The sequence below is a fragment of the Mobula hypostoma genome, chromosome 2 (genome assembly GCF_963921235.1).
Source record: "Mobula hypostoma chromosome 2, sMobHyp1.1, whole genome shotgun sequence".
In the NCBI taxonomy this organism is placed as follows: domain Eukaryota; kingdom Metazoa; phylum Chordata; class Chondrichthyes; order Myliobatiformes; family Myliobatidae; genus Mobula; species Mobula hypostoma.
Genome location: NC_086098.1, coordinates 39,317,822 through 39,340,545, shown reverse-complemented (window position 1 = coordinate 39,340,545; position 22,724 = coordinate 39,317,822). Strand labels below are relative to the sequence as shown.

The 22,724-nt window shown below is 40.3% G+C and overlaps 1 protein-coding gene across 2 annotated transcripts in view; it reads left to right on the top strand.

Moving 5' to 3' along the window:
* The window catches only part of LOC134339417 (exostosin-1-like), a 488,758-nt gene extending 466,355 nt beyond the window's left edge, over positions 1–22,403 (top strand). For both annotated transcript variants that reach the window (XM_063035902.1, XM_063035894.1), the window contains exon 12: positions 17,279–22,403. In XM_063035902.1, coding sequence (XP_062891972.1) covers positions 17,279–17,464 — 186 coding nt within the window. In that variant the 3' untranslated portion in view covers positions 17,465–22,403. The remainder of the gene's footprint in view (positions 1–17,278) is intronic.
* The last annotated feature ends 321 nt before the right edge of the window (positions 22,404–22,724 follow it).

The window sequence follows — 22,724 nt, the reverse complement described above, 5'->3', positions numbered from 1 at the left end:
GTGATACCTACTACATCATACATGCCAATCTGTAAATGTGCTGCAAGTTCATCTACCTTATTCTGTATACTGCCTGCATTCAAATATGACACCTTTAGTCCTATATTCACCCTTTTTGATTTTATCCCCCTCTTACGTTGCATTTTATCCTGTTGATTGCAATTTTTCCCTATCATCAGCCTCTCTTTGTTAGGAGTCTCAGTACACTTTGCTTCTGTTTGTAAACCAACTACCTCATCCGCTATCACTCCAGTTCCCATCCCTCCCAAATTAGTTTAAACTTTCCGAACAACTCTAGCAAACCCGCCCAAAGGATATTGGTCCCCTTTGGGTTCAGCTGTAATTGATCCCTTTTGTACAGGTCATACATTCCCCAAAAGAGATCCCAATGAACCATATATCTGAACTCCAGCCCCTGCACCAGTTCCCCAGTCAAATTATCCTGTTCTGACCCTCACTGGCGTATGGCACAGGCAGCAATCCAGAGATTACTAATCTAGAGGTCCTGTTTTTCCAGCTATGTACCCAGCTCCCTAAAATCCCTCTTCAGGACCATGTCACCTTTTCTGCCAATATGTACCAAGACTTCTGGCTGCTCCTCCTCCCCCTAAGGAGAAGGTGCTTGCAAAGCTGAAAGATCTATAGCTAAATAATTCAACTGTACCAGATAGACTGCCCCCTAGGGTTCTGAGAGAGATCGCTGAAGAGATTTAGAGGCATTAGTGGTGATCTGTCAAGAATTGCTAGATTCTGGAATGGTTCCTGAAGACTGGAAAATTGCAAATGTCACTTCACTCTTTAAGAAAGGAATGAGGTAGAAGAAAGAAAATTATGAGCCAGTTAGCCTGACCTCAGTGGTTGGAAAGATGCTGGAGTCTATTAAGGATGAGGTTTCAGAGTATTTGGAGGCATATGATAAAATAGGCCAAAATCAGCATGGTTTTCTAAAGAAGAAATCTTGCCTGACAGATCTAAGGGAATTATTTGAGGAAGTAACAGGCAGGAAGACAAAGGAGAGTCAATGGATATTGTTTTTTGAATTTTCAGCAGGGTTTTGACAAGGTGCCATACTTAAAGCTGCTTAAGAAGATAAGAGCCCATGGCATTACAGGACTAGCATGGATAGAAGATTGGATGACTGACAGAAGGCAAAAAAGTAGAAATAAAGGCTACCTTTTCTGGTAGCCTGCCGGTGATGTAGTTTGCTGCAGGGGTCAGAATTTCATGTTATATGTCAATGATTTTGATGAAGGCATTGATGTCTTTGTGGCCACGTTTGTGGATGATACGAAAATAGGTGGAGGGACATGTAGTGTTGAGGAAATAGGGTGGCTTCAGAAGGACTTAGACAAGGAATGGACAAAGAAATGGTAGATGGAATATAGTATAGGGAAGTGTACGGTCATACACTTTGGCAGATGGAATAAAGATGTAGCTACTTTCTAAATTTAAAAATCAAAGGTGTAAGGGGTCTTGAGATTCCTTGTGCAGGATTCTCTAAAGGTTTACTTGCAGGTTGAGTCGGTGGTAAGGAAGACAAATGCAATGTTAACATTCATTTTGAGCGGATTTTAGAGGCGACATCAGATGCACAGCAACGCTGTCAGGGTCTGCAAGACATTACTTCCTACAAAGCGAAACCCAACAGTATGAATGGCAGCGATGCTTCACTACCAGATGAACTCAACGCCTTCTATGCACGCTTTGAAAGGGAGAACACAACTACAATTGTGAAGATCCCTACTGCACCTGTGATCTCTGTCTCAGAGGCCAATGTTAGGCTGTCTTTAAAGAGAGTGAACCCTCGCAAGGCGGAAGGTCCCAATGGAGTACCTGGTAAGGCTCCGAAAACCTGTGCCAACCAACTAGCAGGAGTATTCAAGGACATTTTCAACCTCTCACTGCTACGGGCAGAAGTTCCCACTTACTTCAAAGAGGCAACAATTATAGCAGTGCCTAAGAAGAATAATGTGGGCTGCCTTAATGACTATCACCCAGTAGCGCTCACATTGACAATGATGAAATGCTTTGAGAGGTTGGTCATGACGAGACTGAACTCCTGCCTCAGCAGGGACCTGGACCCATTGCAATTTGCCAATCACCAGAATAGGTCAACGGCAGATGCAATCTCAATGGCTCTACACACGGCTTTAGACTACCTGGACAACACAAAAATCCTACGTCAGGATGTTGTTCATCGACTATAGCTCAGCATTTAATACCATCATTCCCACAATTCTGATTGAGAAGTTGTAGAACCTGGGCCTCTGTACCTCCCTCTGCAATTGGATCCTCAACTTCCTAACCAGAAGACCACAATCTGTGCGGATTGCTGATAACATATCCTCCTCACTGACGATCAACACTGGTGGAATCTCAGGTTGTGTGCTTAGTCCATTGCTCTGCTCTCTGTGTACACATGACTGTGTGGCTAGGCATAGCTCAAATACCATCTATAAATTTGCTGATGATACAACCATTGTTGGTGGAATCTCAGGTGGTGACAAGAGGGCGTACAGGAGGGAGATATGCCAACTAGTAGAGTGGTGCTGCAGCAACAACCTGGCACTCAACGTCAGTAAGATGAAAGAGCTGATTGTGGACTTCAGGAAGGGTAAGACAGAGGAACACATACCAATACTCATAGATCAGAAGTAGAGAGTGTGAGCAGCTTCAAGTTCCTGGGTGTCAAGATCTCTGAGGATCTAACCTGGTCCCAACATATTGCTGTAGTCATAAAGAAGGCAAGTCAGTGTGGCTATACTTATTAGGAGTTTGAAGAGATTTAGCATGTCAACAAGTACACTCAAAAACTTCTATAGTTGTACCATGGAAGGCATTCTAACAGGCTGCATCACTGTCTGGTTTGGAGGGGCTACTGCACAGGACCGAAAGAAGCTGCAGAGAGTTGTAAATCTAGACAGCTCCATCTTGGGTACTGGCCTACAAAGTACCCAGGACATCTCCAGGGAGCGGTGTCTCAGAAAGGCAGTGTCCATTATTAAGGACCTCCAGCATCCAGGGCATGCCCTTTTCTCACTGTTACCACCAGGTAGGAGGTACAGAAGCCTGAAGGCACACACTCAGTGATTCAGGAACAGCTTCTTTCCCTCTGCCATCTGATTCCTAAATGGACATTGAATCTTTGGACACTACCTCACTTTTTTTTTAAATATACAGTATTTCTGTTTTTGCACTTTCTAAAAATCGATTCAATATATGAAATTGATTTACTTGTTTATTTTATTTATTATTTTTTTCTCTGCTAGGTTCTGTATTGCCTTGAACTGCTGCTACTATCTTAACAAATTGCACGTCACATGCCGGTGATAATAAACCTGATTCTGATTCTGATTAAATACAAAAGCAAGAATGTAATGCTGAGGCTTAATAAGGCATGGTTCAGACCACGCTTGGAGCAGTGTGTGCAGTTTTGGGCCTCTTATCTAAGAAAATATGTGCAGGCATTGGACAGGAGGAGGTTCACAAAAATAATCCCAGGAATAAAAGGGTTACCAAATGAAGATCGTTTGGTGGCTCTGGGCCTGTAACTCACTGAAGTTTAGAAAAATGAGGGGGAATCTCACTGGTCTATTAAATGCTGACAGGCCTAGATAGAGTGGATGTGGAGAGGATGGTTCCTATAATGGGGAATTCTAGGACCAGAGGGTACAGCTTCAGAATTGAAGTTCATCAATATAGAAGAATACTGCAACAATTTCTTTAGTCAGTGGGTGGTGAATCTTTGGAATTCTGCCACAAATGATAGTACAGACCAAGTCATTGGGTATATTTAAGGTGGAGGTTGTTAGGTTCTTGATTAATGAGGGTATCAAAGGTTACGGGGATAAGACAGGAGAATGGAGTTAAGAGGGATAATAAATCAGCCATGATGCATTGGTGGAGCAGACTCGATGGGTCAAATGGCCTAATCTGCTCCAATGTCTTACGTATCGCATGGCTATTTACATCATTGCTGCATGCCTAGCAACCATGTGTAACCAGTTGCTATATACTAACACGCAGCTCAGTGTTACTTTGCACATTGGAAGGTGCTGTTCTTAGCTCCAGTCTATTTTAAAAACAATTTTATCACTTGCTACATTCAAAAATATGTGCTACGTGGTTCAGTTTCGAAGCCACTGCCTGTAAAGCCAGGGAATCATTTAATAGATACTTTTCAGTGCAAAAAATAAGTGATTAAATAAGAATGAATTGCCGAATGTCTCAGTGAGACACATGGATAATATGAATCATGTAGTATTACATCCTGTGTAGCAACAATGTGGTCTTATTTTTCAAGAGTAAGAAGGAAGCATACTTAAAGTTTAGAAGCAAGGATAAAGTCTTGATACCTATAAGGTAGCCAGAAAGGAGTTTAAGAAGGTATTCAGCAGAGCTAGAAGGGAACGTGAGAAGGCCTTGGTGAGCAGGATTAAGGAAATGGTCAAGGTATTCTACACTTGTGAAGAACAAGAGGATGACTAGAGTGAAGGTAGGACTGATCAGAGATGAAAGAGAAAACATACTTGGAGTCAGAGGAAGTCAGGGAGCTCCTTAATGAATGCTTAGCTTCAAGATTCACCATTGAGAGGGAGCTTGATGAATGTGAGGTAAGCTTAAGCTTAGAACAGGCTAATATGCTGGAACATGTCATGATTAATAAAAAAAAATGTGCTGGAATTTTTGAAAAACATGAAGATAGATAGTCCCTGTGGGCAGCTGGGATACACCCCGGTTTACTACCAGAAGCGATGGAGGAGATTGTGGTGCCTTTGCTGATTATCTTTGCATCTGCACTGGCCGCAGAAGTAATACCAAAAGGTTGGAGGGTGGCAAATGTCATTCCTTTGTTCAAGAAAGGTAATAGGGATATTCCTGGAAATTAAAGATTAGTGAGTCTCCTATCAGTGGAGGACAAACTTTTGGAGAGGACTCTTAGGGACAGGAATTACAAATATTTGGAGAAGCATAGTCCAATTAGAGATAGTTAGCATGGCTAAGTGTGACGCAGGCAATGCCTTACAAGCCTGATTGATTTTTTTGAGGAAGTAACAAAACAAATTGATGTAGGTAGAGCAGTGGATGTGGACTGTATGGATTTTGGTAAGGAGTTCAACATGGTTCACTTGGTAAGCTCATTTAGGAAGTCGGCAGGCATGTGACCCAGGGAAACTTGGTTGTGTGGATTTTGAGTTGGCTTGCCGACAGAAGGTGGACCATAATTAGTAGTGTTCCACAGATATCTGTTCCGGGGCCCAACAATAGGATATTGATAAGATGCAGAGCTGGGCTGAGAAGTGGCAGATGGGGTTCAATACAGAGAAGTATAAAGTGATATATTTTGGAAGGTTGAACTTGAAGGAAGAGTACAGGGTTAATGGCAGGATTCTTAAAAGTGTGGAGGAACAGAAAGATCTTGGGATCCATGTCCACAGACCCCTCAAAGTTGACAAGCAAGTTGATAGAGTGGTTGAGAAGGCATATGGTGTGTTGGCCTTCATTAGTCGAGGGGTTGAGTTCAAGCTTTTCAAGGTAATATTGCAACTCTATAAAACTCTGATGTGTTGATTTCTGGTTGCCTCATTATAGGAAGAATGAGGAAACCTTAGAGAGGACGCAGAGGAGATTTATCAGGATGCTTCCTGGATTAGAGAGCATGTCTTCAGAAGAAAGGTTAGGCGAGCTATGGCTTTTGTCTTTGGTGTGAAGGAGGACGGTCAGAGGTGTGTAAGATGACAAAAGGTATATATACAGACAACAAGCATCTGTTTCCCAGGACAGCAAAGGCTGATATGAGAGGGCATAATTTAAGGCGATTGGAGTTAAGTAAAAGGAGGATACCAGAGGTAGGTTTTTCCACACAGAGAGGGGTAGGCACTGCTAGGGAGGTGGTAAAACAGATACGTTGAAGAGACTCAGGCATATTGAATAAAGAAAACTGGATAGCTATGTGGAAGGGAAGGGTTATACTGATCTTGAAATAGGTTAAAAGGCCGGCACAAAAGCTGTGAAATTCTATGTTGTATGTATGGCTTCTTAGGGTTTCAAAAGATTATCAGTAATGAGTTAGAAGAATCTGTGGCTTCTGAGAAAGATGAAAACTTGCAGAACTTTTCAATGCACCCAAATTATTTCAGTTCTAAAGATAGTCCATGCAATATTCATAGGAAGAGGTACAGTCGACGTTTCAGGCTGAGACCCTTCGTTAGTCCTGACGAAGGGTCTCGGCCCGAAATGTCGACTGTACCTCTTCCTAGAGATGCTGCCTGGTCTGCTGCGTTCACCAGCAACTTTGATGTGTGTTGCTTGAATTTCCAGCATCTGCAGAATTCCTCACGTTTGTGTCGTCCATGCAATATTCCTTTTTTTCAAATATTTATTTCTTGCCTGACTTGAACCATTTACTTGGACCTTCTGCATCCATCTTTGCCACTATTCAAATCCAATGATTCCACTGCCAAATATAAACCGACTTATGAAAGAAAGTACAACTATCTTCGTAGTTTTAAATAAGCTTGAGCAATTGAATAAACTGCCTTGAATTACTACTAAACTAATCAAGATCATCTGAAATTTCAAATTTATAATATAATAAATTATATTATAATCCCTTCAAAAGTTCAGACTCAATATATTTCAGTACTCCATGTATGTAAATCACATGGACACCTTATTGTTCAGCAATGCTTATAAACATTAGTAATGAAGAAGTTTGGAGTCCTGAACAAAAAAGTTCAACAAACAGAGAAAATAGCATTTTAATTTAAGTTAATGTATAAAGTTCTGTGGGGAAAAATAATTAGAGTTATTGTGCAGTACATCCTATTTCTATTCCTTTTTGGTCTAAGTGCAAGAATGTATAGACTAAAGTGGCCTTTGTGGAATCAGTTACTGAAACTAGGCAGCTCGTGATACAAGTTATTCTTTACGGGGAAAGGAAAGGACATTTGTTCACTCTGGGGTAGAGAGTGGTAATGTCAATCAAGGGTCCTGACCAGCAGTCAGGACTGAGTCTCTCCGTCACCTGCTCTACCAGTCTGTTGTCGCCAGTGCATTCTTCTGTGTGGTGCTGTGCTGGGGCAATGGCATTAACAGGCTCAATAAACTGATTAGAAAGGCTGGCTCGGTTATAGGAGTCAAACTAGATATACTGGAGGCTGTGGTAGAACGAAGGACCCTACGGAAAATCCTGGCAATTCTGGACCATGTTTCTCACCCTCTGCATGCCACCTTGGCTGAATAGAGGAGCACTTTCAGTAATAGGCCAAGACAACAGAGCAGCTCCAAAGAGCTCTATATAAAGTTATTCTTACCCTCAGCCATTAGGCTCTATAATGAGTCAACCTATAGCTGGGGAAGTGATGACTCCCTCTCCTCCCCTCCCCCATAGACTGTTATTAACCTCTGCTTACCAGAGCTCTGTTTACCACAATCTGCTATCGCGGACACCTTGTGCAATACTTATCTGAACAGTATGAATGTGCATCCGATACTAGATAACACAACAGTATTTCTTGCACTACCATTTTAACAGAGTGACTTGGAAATCTTGTACACCGTATTTTTAAGGTAACTTATTTTTTCTTTCTTACTTCTCCTAATATTTGTATATCTGTGCACTAGTAATGCTTCTGTGACGTTGTAATTTCCTTGGGATCAAAAAAGTATCTACCTACCTATCTACCTAATCTGAATAACGGATCATAAGAGGATCAAGATGTCCTGATTTTCCTCTTATTCCTATGTGGGAAAGTTGTCCCCATAAGCTTCAAGTTCGCCACCATTGTGCCAGTGCTGAAGCATTCCAGTGCCACAGGCCTGAATGACTTCCACCCAGTTGCACTCACCCCCATCATTGCAAAGTGCTTTGAGAGACTGGTTCTATCACAGCTGAAATCCTGTCTGCCCACTACCCTGGACCCCCATCAATTTGCCAATCACACCAACAGGTCAACAGAGGACGCCATCTCCACAGCACTTCACTCTGCCCGATCCACCCGGACAGCCCCAACTCTTACGTCAGAATGCTGTTCATTGACTTTGGTTTGGCATTCAGTACTGTGATCCCCTCCAAGCTGATCGCCAGACTTCACCAGCTTGGTATCAGCTCATCCCTCTGCAACTGAACCTTGGACTTTCTGACTAACAGACCCCAATCAGTTAAGATGGACAACCTCTCCCTCCTCCACTCTCACCCTGAATACCGGCGTGCCTCAAGGCTGTGTGCGGAGCCTTCTTCTGTACTCCCTCTTCACCTATGACTGCGTTCCTGTACATGGTTCTAACTCCATAATCAAGTTTGCAGACGACACCACGCTGGTTGGCCTGATCAGAGGGGATGACAAGACGGCCTACAGGAATGAGGTCCAGCACCTGGCTGCATGGTGTGCCGACAACAACCTGGCCCTCAACACCCAGAAGACCAAGGAGATCATTGTGGACCTCAGGCATGCTAGGAGCCACACTCATGTCCCCATCTACATCAACGGAGCTGTAGTGGAGCGTATATCAAGCTTCAAATTCCTTGGTGTCCACATTTCCGAGGATCTCACCTGGTCCCTGAACTCCTCCATCCTGATCAAAAAGGTGCATCAGTGCCTTTATTTCCTGCGGATCATCAAGAGAGCTCACCTCTGTCCCAGGATACTGACAGACTTTTACTGCTGTATCATTGAGAGCATACTCACCAACTGCATCTCAGTGTGGTATGGCAATTGTCCTGTATCGGACCTCAAAGCACTCCAGTGTGTGGTGAAAACTGCCCAGCAGATTATCGGCACCCAATTGCCCACCATTGAGAACATCTCCCATAAACGCTGCCTGGACAGGGCAGAAAGCATTATCAAGGATGCATATCACCCTAACCATGGACTTTTTACTCTCCTCCCATCCGGTATGCGCTACAGGAGCCTCTGCTCCCGCACCAGCAGGCACAGGAAGAGCTTCTTTCCTGAGGCTGTGACCCTGCAGAACCTCACATCACAGCGCTAAGCAGTATTGCACCCATATTGTACTGTCTCAGTACTTTTATATTTGTGTGCTGTAGCACTTACTTTTTTATTCGCAGTTATTTTGTAAATAACACTATTCTTTGCATTTCTGGTTAGATGTTTCTGCATTTCATTGCCTTTGTATCTGTACTCAGCACGACAATAAAGTTGAATCTATCTATCCATTAATATGTTATTCATCGTGCGTACCCTGTCAGCTACAGGTGGCACTGCTGATGGCCATTCTCTTCAACAATTATATACATTTTCAAGGTGACTGGAAGAGCAAAAAAGGAGTCAGCATCACATTCATGGGGTTATATAATATTAGGCCTCGTCACAAAATAAAATGTACAAGTTCAGCCTAACCAAAGCCTCATTGTCTACAACACTAGCCAGTAACCTGGTCCATGACATTCTAGAAGCAATCTATTTTACAGCAACTTCACAAATTATAGTTGAAATCTCTTCATTGTATTTGCAGTCAGCTTCCTTAACGTGGTGGAATCTTTGAAATATTTATGTAATGACATAGATTTGCATTGGGTAATCGTTAATTATAGCTATTTAATTAAAACTATTTGATACTGATGTTTTGGCAAGATACAATATCAGCAGGTATGAACATCTCCAAGCACTACTGTGAGCAAAGAAAATCTAATGTGATTCTAAAAGGTTTTAATATGCCTTTTTTCATTGCCAACCAGAGCAAGATGTATCACTGAAACATTTGCAGATCTGGGGCTCTACCTTAAAATTCCACTTTTGTTGAAAATAAAGTAACTCCAACAATGGATTGAAGGGCAGCTTCCGAATGACAAAATGCATCCTTGGAGCCCTTTGCAAAATATTGTCCACATGGGCATATTCCACTGAGGAAACACATTAAGGCAATCTAATTAGAGATATCAAATAAATTGAATGTGGTCTTGCATGTGCCCTGAGCAGCCGAAAACAAAATAAATTACTTCTAAAACATTGCCAAAGTAGCTTTTCTGACTTGTCCAATGCTTTTTTTTTAAACCATGTTTTCCAAGAGCATTCCATTGTAAATCTTGTGTTGATTCACAAAATAATTATGCACAGCATAGGCAACTGCTTACCAGTCTTGCGAATACACAAAACATATCCATCTTTGCAGGATAGCAAACAAATATCCTCACACTTTCACCCATCAAATCCATTTGAGCTGCAGGCACAAAGCAAACTGCCAGCAAAGCCACGATTAATATCATCCTTTGCAATCAGTCTGTATGACAATGCACACAATCGTAATAAAGAGGAACCAAGGGCAATAAGTCACTGTGACCTAGCAGATTTAGTGAGGATCACATTGAACATAGAATAGTACAGCACAGTACAGGCCCTTCAGCCCACAATGTTGTGCCGACCCTTAAACTCTGCCTTCCATATAACCATAAAATTTACTGAGATATAACTAGAGAAAAGTTAGGACTGAGTTTTAAGCATTTCAGAGATTCACAACTAACAGAAAGGGAGTATGAACTAGAGTGGTTAATCATATTAAAGATTATATAACAGGAAAAGAAATCTTAATTTGTAATAAGTGAACACAAACAGAATCTATATTGACAGAGATAAAGTATAATAAAGGATCAATATGACTAGTTGGAGTAATTAAATGAGGGAGGAAAAAGTAAACAATTTATAGAGAATTACAAAAAAAAAATCACAAGACATTTCAACATCCTTAAAGTTAATAGGCTGGAAGAGCTAAGTAAAAAAAGGTAAGGGCTGGCTTTGTAACTCTGAAACAAAAACACTATGGGACAATTAAGAAAGAAAGGTACTGGACTGGCAGGAATGGATTTTGAAGTTGAAGTTTGAAGAAATCATAAACCAGCAAAAGTTGATTAAAACTTTATAATAATGAGAAAACTTTATAATGATGAGGAACTTCACAGGATATTGAACCTGTGGAATTCGTTGCCATGGACAGCTGTGGAGGCCAAGTCATTTTAGCAGGGGTTGATAGGTTCTTGATTCATAAGGGTGTCAAAGATTATGTGGAGAAGGCAGAGTATGGGGCTGAGGGGGATATTCAATCAATCAGCCATAATGGAATGCTGGCGTAGATTTAATATAAGATATAGAAGCAAAATTAGTCCATTCAGCCCGTCAAGTCTACTCCGCCATTCCATTATGGCTCAGTTCAGATCCCACTCAACTCCATACACCTGACCTCGCGCCATATCCTTTGATGCCCTGACCAATCAGGAAATGATCAACTTCCACCTTAAATATACCCAAGGACTTGGCCTCCACCACAGACTGTGGCAGGTCATGCCACAGATTCACTATTCTCTGGCTAAAAAATGTCTTTCTTACCTTGTTCTAAAAAGTATCCCCTCAGTTTTGAGGCTGCACTCTCCAGTTCTGGATACCCCCTCCATAGGAAACATCCTCTCCACATCCACTCTATCTAGTCCTTTCAACATTCAGTAGTTTTCAATGAGATTCCCGCCCCCCCCCCACATTCTTCTAAATTCCAGTGAGTACAGTCTCCAAAGCTGCCAAACACTCCTCATATGTTAACCACTTCATTCTTGGAATCATTCTCGTGAACTTCCTCTGGACTCTCTGCAATGACAACACATCCTTCTTTCTGAGAAATGGGGCCCAATACTCCAAATGTGGCCTGACTAGTATCTAGTATCTTATAAAAGGTCAGCATTTTCTCCTGGCTTTTATAATCTAGCACTTTTTTCCATTATAATAGCAATGGCACTCATTCCTGCTCCCTGACACTCACCGACCTCTGGCCCACTGCTAGTGTCTTGCAGAGTGAAGACAGATACAAAGTCCTCATTAAGTTCACCTGCCATTTCTTTGTCCCACATTATTACCTCACCAGCATCATTTTCCAGTGATCCAATAATCAACTCTCACCTCCCTTTTACTCTTCCTATAACTGAAAAAACTTTTAGTATCCTGCTTTATATTATTGGCTAGTTTGCCCTCATACTGCATCTTTTTCCTTCTTATAGCTTTTTTTGGTTGCCTTCTGTTGGATTTTAAAAGCTTCCCAATCATCCAACATCCCACTTACTTGCGCTACCTTATATATCCTGTCCTTGGCTTTTATGCAGTCCTTAACTTCCTTTGTCAGCCATGGTTGTCTACTCCCGCTATTTGAGAGCTTCCTCCTCTGTAGGACACATCTATCCTGTGCCTTGTGAACTATACCCAAAAACTTCAGCTATCTCTGCTCAGCCATCATTCCTGCCAGTATCCTCCTTCAATCCACCTGGGCAAGCTCCTCTCTCATGCCTCTGTAATTCCTTTTATTCCATTGTAGTACTGATACATGTGGCTTATACTTCTCCCTCTCCGATTGCAGTAAGAATTCAATCATGTTATGATCACTGTCTCCTAAAGGTTCCTTTACATTAAGCTCCCTAATAAGAACTGGGTTATTACACAACACCCAATCTAAGAAAGCCTTTCTCCTTGTAGGCTCAAGCACAAGCTGTTCTAAAAAGCCATCTTGTAGGCGTTCAACAAATTCCCTCTCTTGCGATTCAACTCCAACCCGATTTTCCCAATTTCCTTGCATATTGAAGTCCCCCATTACAATTGTGTTATTACCTTTGTTTTATGCTTTTTCCAGCTCCCTTTGCAATCTCAACCCCACATTTTGGCTGCTATTTGGAGGCCTATATATGATTTCCATAATTTTGTTTTTTACCCTTGCGGTTTCTTAATTCTACCCACAAAGATTCAACATTCTCTGACCCTATGTCACCTTTTTCTAAAGGTGTAATTGCATCTCTTACCAACAGAGCCACTCCACCACCTATGCCTTCCTGCCTCTCCTTTAAATACAAAGTATATCCTTTGATGTTAAGCTCCCAACTATGGCCTTCTTTCAGCCATGACTCAGTGATGCCCAAAACATCATACCGACTAATCTCTAATTGTGCCATGAGCTTGTCCACCTTATTCTGAATGCTACGCACAGTTATATACTGTAACTTCAGTCCTGCATGCTTCAACCTTTTGAATTTTGCCTCTGTGCTACAATTTAACTCTTTGCTCTGTCTGCATTTGTACCCAATCATTCTCTTGTCCTTTCTTATATTCATGTCACATCCATTATCTACTTGTAAACCTGTTTCCTCATCCTCAGCGCTATCATCCTCATTCCCATCCCCCTGCCATATTAGTTTAAATCACTCTCAGTGGCTCTGGTAAACCTGCCGCAAGGATATTGGTCCTCCTCGGATTCAAGTGCAAACCGTCCTTTTTGTACAGGTCCCAATTATCTAGGAATCGGAATCTGAATCCCTGCCCCTGCGCCAGCTCTTCAGCCGCACATTGATCTGCCACATCATTCTATCCTTATCCTCACTGTCACGTGATACAGGCAGCAATCATGAGATTACTACCCTTAAGGTCCTGCTTCTCAGCTTCTTTCCTAACTCCCAGGATTCTTTTTTAAGGACTTGCTCCCTTTTTCTGCCTATATCGTTGGTACCAAAATATACCACAACTTCTAGCTGCTCACCGCCCCCCATCCTTTTCAGGATATTATGGACACGTCCAGTAATATCACAGACCCTGGTACCTGGGAGGCAAACTATCATCCATGTTTTCTTTTTGCATCCAGAGCCTCATCTATCTGTCCCCTGACTGTAAAGTCCCCTATTACTGCTGCCATCCTCTTCAGTTTCCTACCGTTCTGAGCTACAGGGCCAGACTCAGTGCCGGAGGCACGGCTGCTGTTGCTTCCCCCAGGTGGGTCCCCACCGCGCCACCCCCCCCCCACAACAGTACTCAAAATGGAGTACCTATTGTTGAGGGGGACAGGGATGCTCTCCAATATCTGACTTTCTCCTTTCCTCTCCTGATAGTCACCCAGTGATCAGTCTCCTGTAGCCTTGGGGTGAGATTTCCCGGTAGCTCCTGTTCCACATTCTTGAACAACCTGAAGATCATCGGGCTGCAGCTCCAGTTCTTTAACTCGGTCTCTAAGGAGCTGCATCTCGATGCACCTGGAGCAGATGTGGCCATCGGGGAGGCTGGAAGTCTCCCGGAAATCTAACACCCAGAACAGAACACTGGCTCTGTAGACGTTCACCCTATTCTCTCGAGATTTAAATAAGAAATAAGGAATGAACTCACCGACTTACCTTCCATCCACCTGTTTTCATCGAAGCCTTGTTGAGTCAAAGCCTTACTACTCTGCCTCAAACTACTCCAACGATGACCGCTCCACTAGGCATTACCCCTCTTTTATAGAGACTGGGTTTTAAAGATCTTCACCGGAACAGGCAGGAACGTTTCTGTTGCGTCTGTGCAGTACTCCAACCAATGACTCCCGTCGATAAACTTCCTTCTTATGGTCTCATCAAGTACTTTATAGAAATAGGCCACCAGTAAATATGAGAACAAAAATATAAGACCTTTTAAATTACATAAAAAAAGAGAATGGAATCAGTAATGGGGAGGAACAAATGGTGGAAATGTTGTATAAAAGTTTTGTAATTGGCATTGTCATACTAGAATCAGATTTGTTATCACTGATACGTGTCATAAAATTAGTTGTTTTGTGACAGCAGTACAGTGTAAAACATAAAAATAATTAAGTTTAAAAAAAAAGATTGTGCAAAGGACTAATATCAAGCTCTGCATCCTGTTAATGTGCTGTTGCAACATACAACCTTCCACACTATCTACAACTCCATCAACATCCTCTTCCGCTTCTTTATTCATGTCATTTAATAAAATTACTAAGTGCAGGGGTTTCAGAACAAATCCCTGCAGAACATCACTAGTCACTGACCTCCAGGCAAAATACACTCCTCCACCCCTGGTAGTGTGTTTCATTCACTTACAACAACCTGTATTTAAAAAAAAAACTACCTCCATTATTCCCTCTATACTTTCCTCCAATCAACTTAAATTATGCCCTCTCATATTAGCCATTGCTACCCTTCGATAAAGGTGCTGGCTATCCACCCTATCTATCTGTGCCTCTTGTCATCGTATATACTTCTGCCACGAGACCTTTTATCTTCTGTCACTCCAAAGAGAAAAGACTTGACTTGCTATCTTAATAAGACATATACTCTCTAATCCAGGCAGAATCTTGGGAAATCTCCTCTGCAACCTCTCTAAAGTTTCCTTCTTATAATGAGGTGGCCAGAACTGAACACAATACTCCAAGTGTGGTCTAACCGGAGTTTTATTGAGCTGCAACATTGCCTTGTGGTTCTTGAACTTAATCCCTCAACTAATGAAGGTCAATACACCATACACCTCTTTAATCACGCTATGAAATCGCATGGCAACTTTGAGGGATCTATAGACACGGACCCCAGTATCCCTGGGTTCCTCCACACTGCTAAGACTGCTGCCATTAACCTTATACTCTGCCTTCAAGTTCAAACTTCCAAAGTGTATCACTTCACACATCCCTAAATTGAACTCCATCTGCAGCTCTCAGTCCAGCTCTGCTTTGTATCAATGTCCTATTGCAACCCACGACAACCTTCTACTATGCACAATACCACCAACCACTGGACCGGGGAGTAAAAGTGTGATCACAGTACCCTCAACCACTCCTTGAGAGCAACTGAACCTCACAAAGATGCCTATGTTTTGTACATATGAAAGAAATTTTTTTAAACAAAGGCTTTGAAGAATTCCATTTTCAAATTGTTTTGAATCATACACTCAGTGGCCACTTTAATAGGTACACCTGTACATCTTATTAATGCAAATAACTAATCAGCCAATCGTGTGACAGCAGCTCAATGCATTCAAAGTATGCAGGCATGGTAAAGAGATTCAGTTGTTCAGCCCAAATGTCAGAATGGAGAACACACACACAAAATGCGGGAGGAACTCAGCAGGCCAGGCAGCATCTATGGAAAAAAAATATAGTTGATGTTTCAAGCCCAAAACTTCGACTGTACTTTTTTCCATAAATGCTCCCTGGCCTGCCGGGTTCCTCCAGCACTTTGTGTGTGTTGCTCGGATTTCCAGCATCTGCAGATTTTCACCTGCTTGTGGCCAGAATGGGGAAGAAATATAACCTCAATGACTTTGACCTTGGATGTTTGTTGGTGCCAGACATGGTAGTTTGAGTTGTAACTGCAGGTCTCCTGGAATTTTTATGCACAAATATCTGTAGAGTTAACAGAGAATGGTACATAAAAAAACAAAAAGAAAAATCCAGTGAGTGGCAGTTCTATGAGCAAAAATGCCTTGTTAATGAACGAGGTCAGAGGAGAATGGCAAGACTGGTTCAAGCTGACAGGAAGATGACAGTCGCTCAAATAACCACACATTAAAACAGTGGAGTACAGAAGGGCATCTCTGAAGTGGATGGTCTACAGCAACAGAAAACCATGAACATACACAGTGTGACAACTTTATCAGGAACCCTTACTAACAAAGTAGCCACTTGGTGTATTTAGCATTTTTATATGCTTTCCCAGGATGTGGACCAGTGTTTGCAGCATTAATTGTCCATTCCTAATTACCCCAAATTAAAAAAGTAATAATAATCAGCCACATTGGGTGCTTACTGATGTCTGAATTATTTTCATGTTATACATTGCGCCATTTATAAAGGTTAGAAACAGATAATGAGATTTTCAGGAGTCACGCCGTGTAGCAATCAGAGTATATTTGATGCTTTTGAAATTCCAAGACAGTTGTGATCAACCACAAAAAGTTATTTAACTTTCATATTGATAAAGATTGTGACCATTAAATGATGTGCATATTTGCGCTGCTGTTACCAACCACAAGGAAATAAAGATATTCTCTTGAAGATTAATGATCTCCACTGAAATCCATAGCACATTGTAAAAATATTATTTTCAATGTTTACCTCATGCTCTAGTGCCATAAGAAACGTCAAGATAATCCATTCAATGACAGATCTCCATACAGAACAGATTTTGGAATTGAAAATGATTTCCAGCAAGCTTAAGAGCAGGATGGTGTAGTAAGCTCTGCAGATTGTACAAACATTGTAGTTACCAAGGTAACAGGTTAGATATCATATTTTCCTATTTATATTGTGCTCCACACCATGAATTATTATTTATGTAGAGCAATCCAGCTTGCATTTTTCCTATTTCACACATAAGGTATCCCATATAGCACTAGTTTAAATCTCTTATCTAGTCCTTTGAAAATTTAAAGAATTATGAAGAGAACCATTTTAGGTAACACGTTTTCTATGTTGCTGTGTGTGCTGTTGCTTGTATTTTTAATTTTCATGTCTTCACTTTGCATTTTCTCCTCAGGGATCAAAGACTTCCCGCTGGGCTGATCCAGATCACTTTGCACAACGCCAGACCTGCATGAACACTTTTGCCAGCTGGTTTGGCTTCATGCCTCTCATTCACTCACAAATGAGGTTGGATCCTATTCTTTTCAAAGACCAAGTCTCCATCCTGCGCAAGAAGTACAGGGAGATTGAACGATTATAGAGGCTCACTGGACTGTTGTACTTAGAAGCTTGTGGGATTTGCCTGATTTAAAAACCCCAAATAACTCTTGATGATGCTGTAGTATCAAACAACAATCATGGCAACAATATTATTCAACCTTCTGGGGACCAAACAACAATGACCTTTGTGCAGACTAAAAGATTGGTGCGAGATTGGCTTTTGTCCCCAATCTTATTAATGTTTTATTTTGTCTATTTGGACTGAAATCTCTGACAATCGTGCCTAATCTTTGCAGATTTTAAGGATAAACAGCACATAGCAAATTTATGGTCAAAGAATATACATTTTCTATTTAAAGCTTGCAAGATGATTGGGAAGTTCAGCTGAATACAAATTAGTTTTCTTTTTGCTTCTTTGTCTAATTGTTGCATCTTACGTTTTAATTATTTCCATGTGTGGCATTTGTATCCTGGTCAAAAATACATCCAATGAGAACATAAAAGAATATTGTGCATCAATTAAATGTCATTGCAGAACATGGCAGGTAATTTCAAGCAATTCTCAATAATGCCCGGTGTTGTCTATTTGCAATTGTACATCAGACTAGTTTGAAAAAAGCAAGGTGAACAGGTATTGATGGCTGACTTGTACCAGGTAAATTCTAAGTTGGATAAAACCATTACTCTGGAATAACAACGTTACATGAAAATATTGCCACAATCAGAATTTGATACACTAGTGAACCAGAAGCAGAAATCAGTATCAAATAACATTATAGTTTGATATAGCAATTACTATTCTTAGTATATACAATTTACAGTATTTCTTGCTTTGTGATCTAAGTAAGTACAATGGATAAGCCCAATAGGAATGTCCTGCAGCCCTCTGCTTGCAGTTTCTCATGGTTCCACATCAATAACATGCTGAAAAATTAGTGGAACCCTGGGAATGCAGCTTAAAAATAAGTACATCATAAATCCAAAGTGAACAAGTCAGGTTTGAAAATGCATGGTCCAAGGCTGCTTTTGCTAACAGAGGTTCAGTACCCTTCATCCAAAATTCCAAAATCAAAACATAGAGTGATGCAAAATTATGTGAGACAGAGTTTTTCCACTGAGATTGGGTGTGACTACAACTAGAGGTCATGGGTTAAGGGTGAAAGGTGAAAAGTTTAAGGAGAACATGAGGGAAAACTTGCCTCAGAGGGTCATTAGAGTGTGGAACCAGCTTCCAGCGCAAGTGGTGCATGCACGCTCAATTTCAACATTTGAGAGAGGTTTTGATAGGTACATGGACGGTAGGGGTATGGAGGGCTATGGTCCGGATGCAGGTCGATGGGAGTAGGCAGTTTAATTGGCTCGGCACAGACTAGATAAGCTGAAGGGCCTGTTTCTGTGCTGCACTTATCTATGACTCTATGGAAACCTCCAAAATCTGAAATTTTTTTGAATGCTGACATGATGTCACAAATGGAAAATTCCACAAGGCACTGGGAGGCTTCACAGACAGTTTGTGCATCACAGGCAGATCTGAGAAGTGATGTCACATATGTAGGGAACAGAAGTTAATGAAAAATAGAAAAACACTGCATAAAGAAAAGAATGAAGACCTCAGTCATGTATTGAAGGAGTGGATTCATCAGCGTCAGAGTGAACATATGCTGCTTAACGGAATGCAGATCATGAAACAAGCAAAGATCTATTATGACAAACTGAAACTTGAAGGCATTTGTGAATATTCAGCAGGCTGGTTGCAGAAATTTAAGAAAAGGCGCAGCATTAAATTTTAAAGATTGACAGTGATAAAGCGAATGCTGATCATGAAGCAGCAGAAAAATTCATTGGCGAGTTTGCCAAGATCGCTGATGAAAATCTAAAGTATAAGACAAAGACTACATACCGGTAGCACATAAACTTAGAGTCAGATATGATGGCAATTCCAAAATCTGAAATCCAAAACACTTCCGGCCCAAGTATTTTGGATAAGGGGTACTCAACCTGTATTTGTAACGATGAGTTTGTCTCGGTGACTGGTTGTTGGCGAGCTGCGGGTTGTTTTTCATTCTTTCATCAAAGCATGTAGATTAACTTTATGAATTTATTCTGTCTGTCTCTCTGCAAAACCTTTCAAAGAAAAATACCCACAAGATTCATTTTAAATTTGGTTTTACTGATAGGTGATAATACTAGGAAATAAATTCAATACATAGATGGCACTTTTTGATGCTACTGGCTTTTCATTATGAATGTATATTATACCCAAATGCCAGTATAAAGCATCCACATGATCATTTTGCTTTATCATTGACAAAAAGATTTATCATTGCTATAATTGTACCTCTCATAATGAGAAATTGTTTCCTTAATGCAATAGAAGTAACAGTTATGACAAAAATGTATCATTACAAAGTAATAATTCTATGACAAAAATGTAGCATTACTGATAGAAGTCCAAACGCATGGTTTTGACCAAAGTATCGACAATCCTTACCCCATTCCACCCCCGCCCCCGATACTTCTCAACCCACTGAGTTCCTCCAACAAATTATTTGTTGCTTCATTAGTGATAGACTTTTGGTTTAATTTGATCAAGTATATACATTTGTGTAAAAATCATGGAGCAGCAGAAAAAGTTGAAGTTCACTTTATTGGGTTGCTATTACACCCACAACCTTATATCAATCATGTGAAAATTACATTGGTGGAGGAGATATTCAAGAGAATTTCTTCTGCAAAATGTATCTTTGGAGTAATCTGTAGGTATTAATAACCAATTGTCTTTTCATTTATCAACAGTAGCCAATGGGTCATGTTTACTAAGTTTACATTACTGTAATGAAACGGATAACTAAATTGTTGATTCCAACTTCATTTCCTTCTAAACCTGTTTCCTGAATTATTTGTTAGTTCTTTTTGTCAATCTCAACATTATTTATTGAATACAAATTTAATTACAAGGACCAATGTCCAAAAGTCAACTTTGAAATTCAGTTTACTTTTTTGACTGATGAGATTATTTCCTTTGAGTTGCATCTCTCCAGTAGGATACTGACTGGTAACTTCTCTTGCAATCAAGACAGACAGAATTTAACGGTCATAGCTTTCTGGTCGAATCCTACCACTTTCAGGGGTGGTCTTGGGGACTTCTGGTTTGGTAAATATATACAGTGAATACGGAAATGTGCATGAGAGTCACAAAGGAGCATGATCACCATCATGCTGTGTGCTATTAGTTAAGAATGGAAACATCATTTTAGGTCTCAACTTTTAATACACAAGGATCAGCAGATTTGTGTGGAGTGGGCTTAGTGAGCCAACCATCAAGAGGCCTCTGCAAGCACACTCAGACCAGCAAAGCAGCAGAGGAAAAAGCAGTGCCAAAAGAAACAATAATCTCCAAGCAGCTTGATTACTTCTGCTTCATTAAGACGTTAGCCCCAATCCAGTTCAATTCTCCAGCAAGCAAGTGACCTCAGGCCTACTTGGGGACCATTTCCTTACTAGTTAGTTGTCCCACTCCCTCAGTCAGTTTAAAAAGCCAAGTAATCAATTCATTGTAACTGCAATGACTGCAAAATAACTTTTATACAGGAATCAGCAATGGCACAACTTGAGCAAACATTCTGAGCTGCTACATGGACAGTGTGTTTCCAAAATCTCGCAAAGGGACAGTTATATCCTGGTAATATGTATATTCTGCATAAGCATGCATTAATAACTGTAACTACAAAGACAAGTAATTGAATACCTACCAATGCAATTAGGTGAAGTCTTTCTCAGAGGCAATCCTTGTAACCCTATTGCTTTATTTTTGGAAAAGCATTTTAAGCTTAAGAAAGATAAACCATGGCTTGTATTTTCACAATTGTTTTATTTTTCTTTAAGTTGTGTTCCTTCCTGCTAACTATCTTAACCTTCCACTGGCAGGATCTGATTTGTTTTGCCGTTTGAGCTTCCATTTATCAGATCAGCATCCTGAGCAGCAGATCAGTATTGTTTCCTGATTTAATTATGCATTAGTTTTAATATTTTATTCTACGTTGTATGTACATGATTAGCTATTATTGATATTAATTCATTTCATAATATGTACAGCTTCTAGTTTCTGAGTAACTATTAATTTAACAGGTTTAGATCAGCAGGGTGTCCATACTTGATAGTAAATTTTGATGAGATAATTTTAAAATGAACTGGAAACTGAATTAAATTTGGGGTTATTGACAGTTCCAGATTAATTTTTGGAATGACTATAGATGTTTCTTAAATTAGAATGTGCACTGCTGCACCCAAGCCAAATGCTGAAATACTATGATAGAATGGTTCTCAGAAGTCAAAAACAGTCTCAACATGTTCTTGCACAGTCTGTGCATCTGAGGCATATAAATGATTGTCATTGCAGGATGAGTTTGAGAGCGAATCTCATTTACAGGTATTACTGTACATTTTAACATTTGAAGATACAATCAAATATTTTCTCACTTAGGTTTTCCCTGACTGCATAATTTAAATGCCACTGTCCATCTCTTGCTTTGGTGAATGTTTTAAGTATTTTCTTGCTAGATTTGTTCATTTTGAATCTTTTATGAGTTGTGCCTTTGTTGAGCTTTATTTCACTGTGGTCTGATTTTATAACATGCTGGGCTATTAGGAGTCCTGACAGATATGCTGTTTGAGATTTCAAAACAAGCAATGATTCCCTAAGCCAATTTTGATCCCAGGTGAGCAAGGATGAGATCCATTAAAAGAAAACCCTTTGAAATATTGGGTTCCACATTCACATTCTTGCTTAGTCTGGCTTACAGCAAACCTACCATTGCATGTGGTCAAATTGCAGTGCTGAATCAGGAGGTGTGAAATGTAACTCAACTTCCCACTTTGCTTATGTAGAGCAAATTGCAGAAACTTTTTAAATATGGAAACAATAAATATTGTAAATGCCAATTTTCTATATATGACTTAAATTGTTGAAATAAAATGATCTTTTTCTAAATCAAAGTTCAAAGTTCAAAGTAAATTTATTGTCAAAGTACATATATATCACCATATACAACCCGGAGATTCATTTTCTTGCAGGCATTCACAGTAAATCCAAGGAACATAATAGAATCAATGAAAGAATGCACTCAACAGGACAAATAACCAGTGTGCAAATATAAAAGAAAAATAATAAATAAATAGATAAATAAATAAACAAATAAATACATAATAAGCATCAAGAACATGAGATTAAGAGAGGGAGAGTCCTTGAAAGTAAATCCAAAGGCTATGAGAATAGTTCAATGATGGGGTGAGTGAAGTTC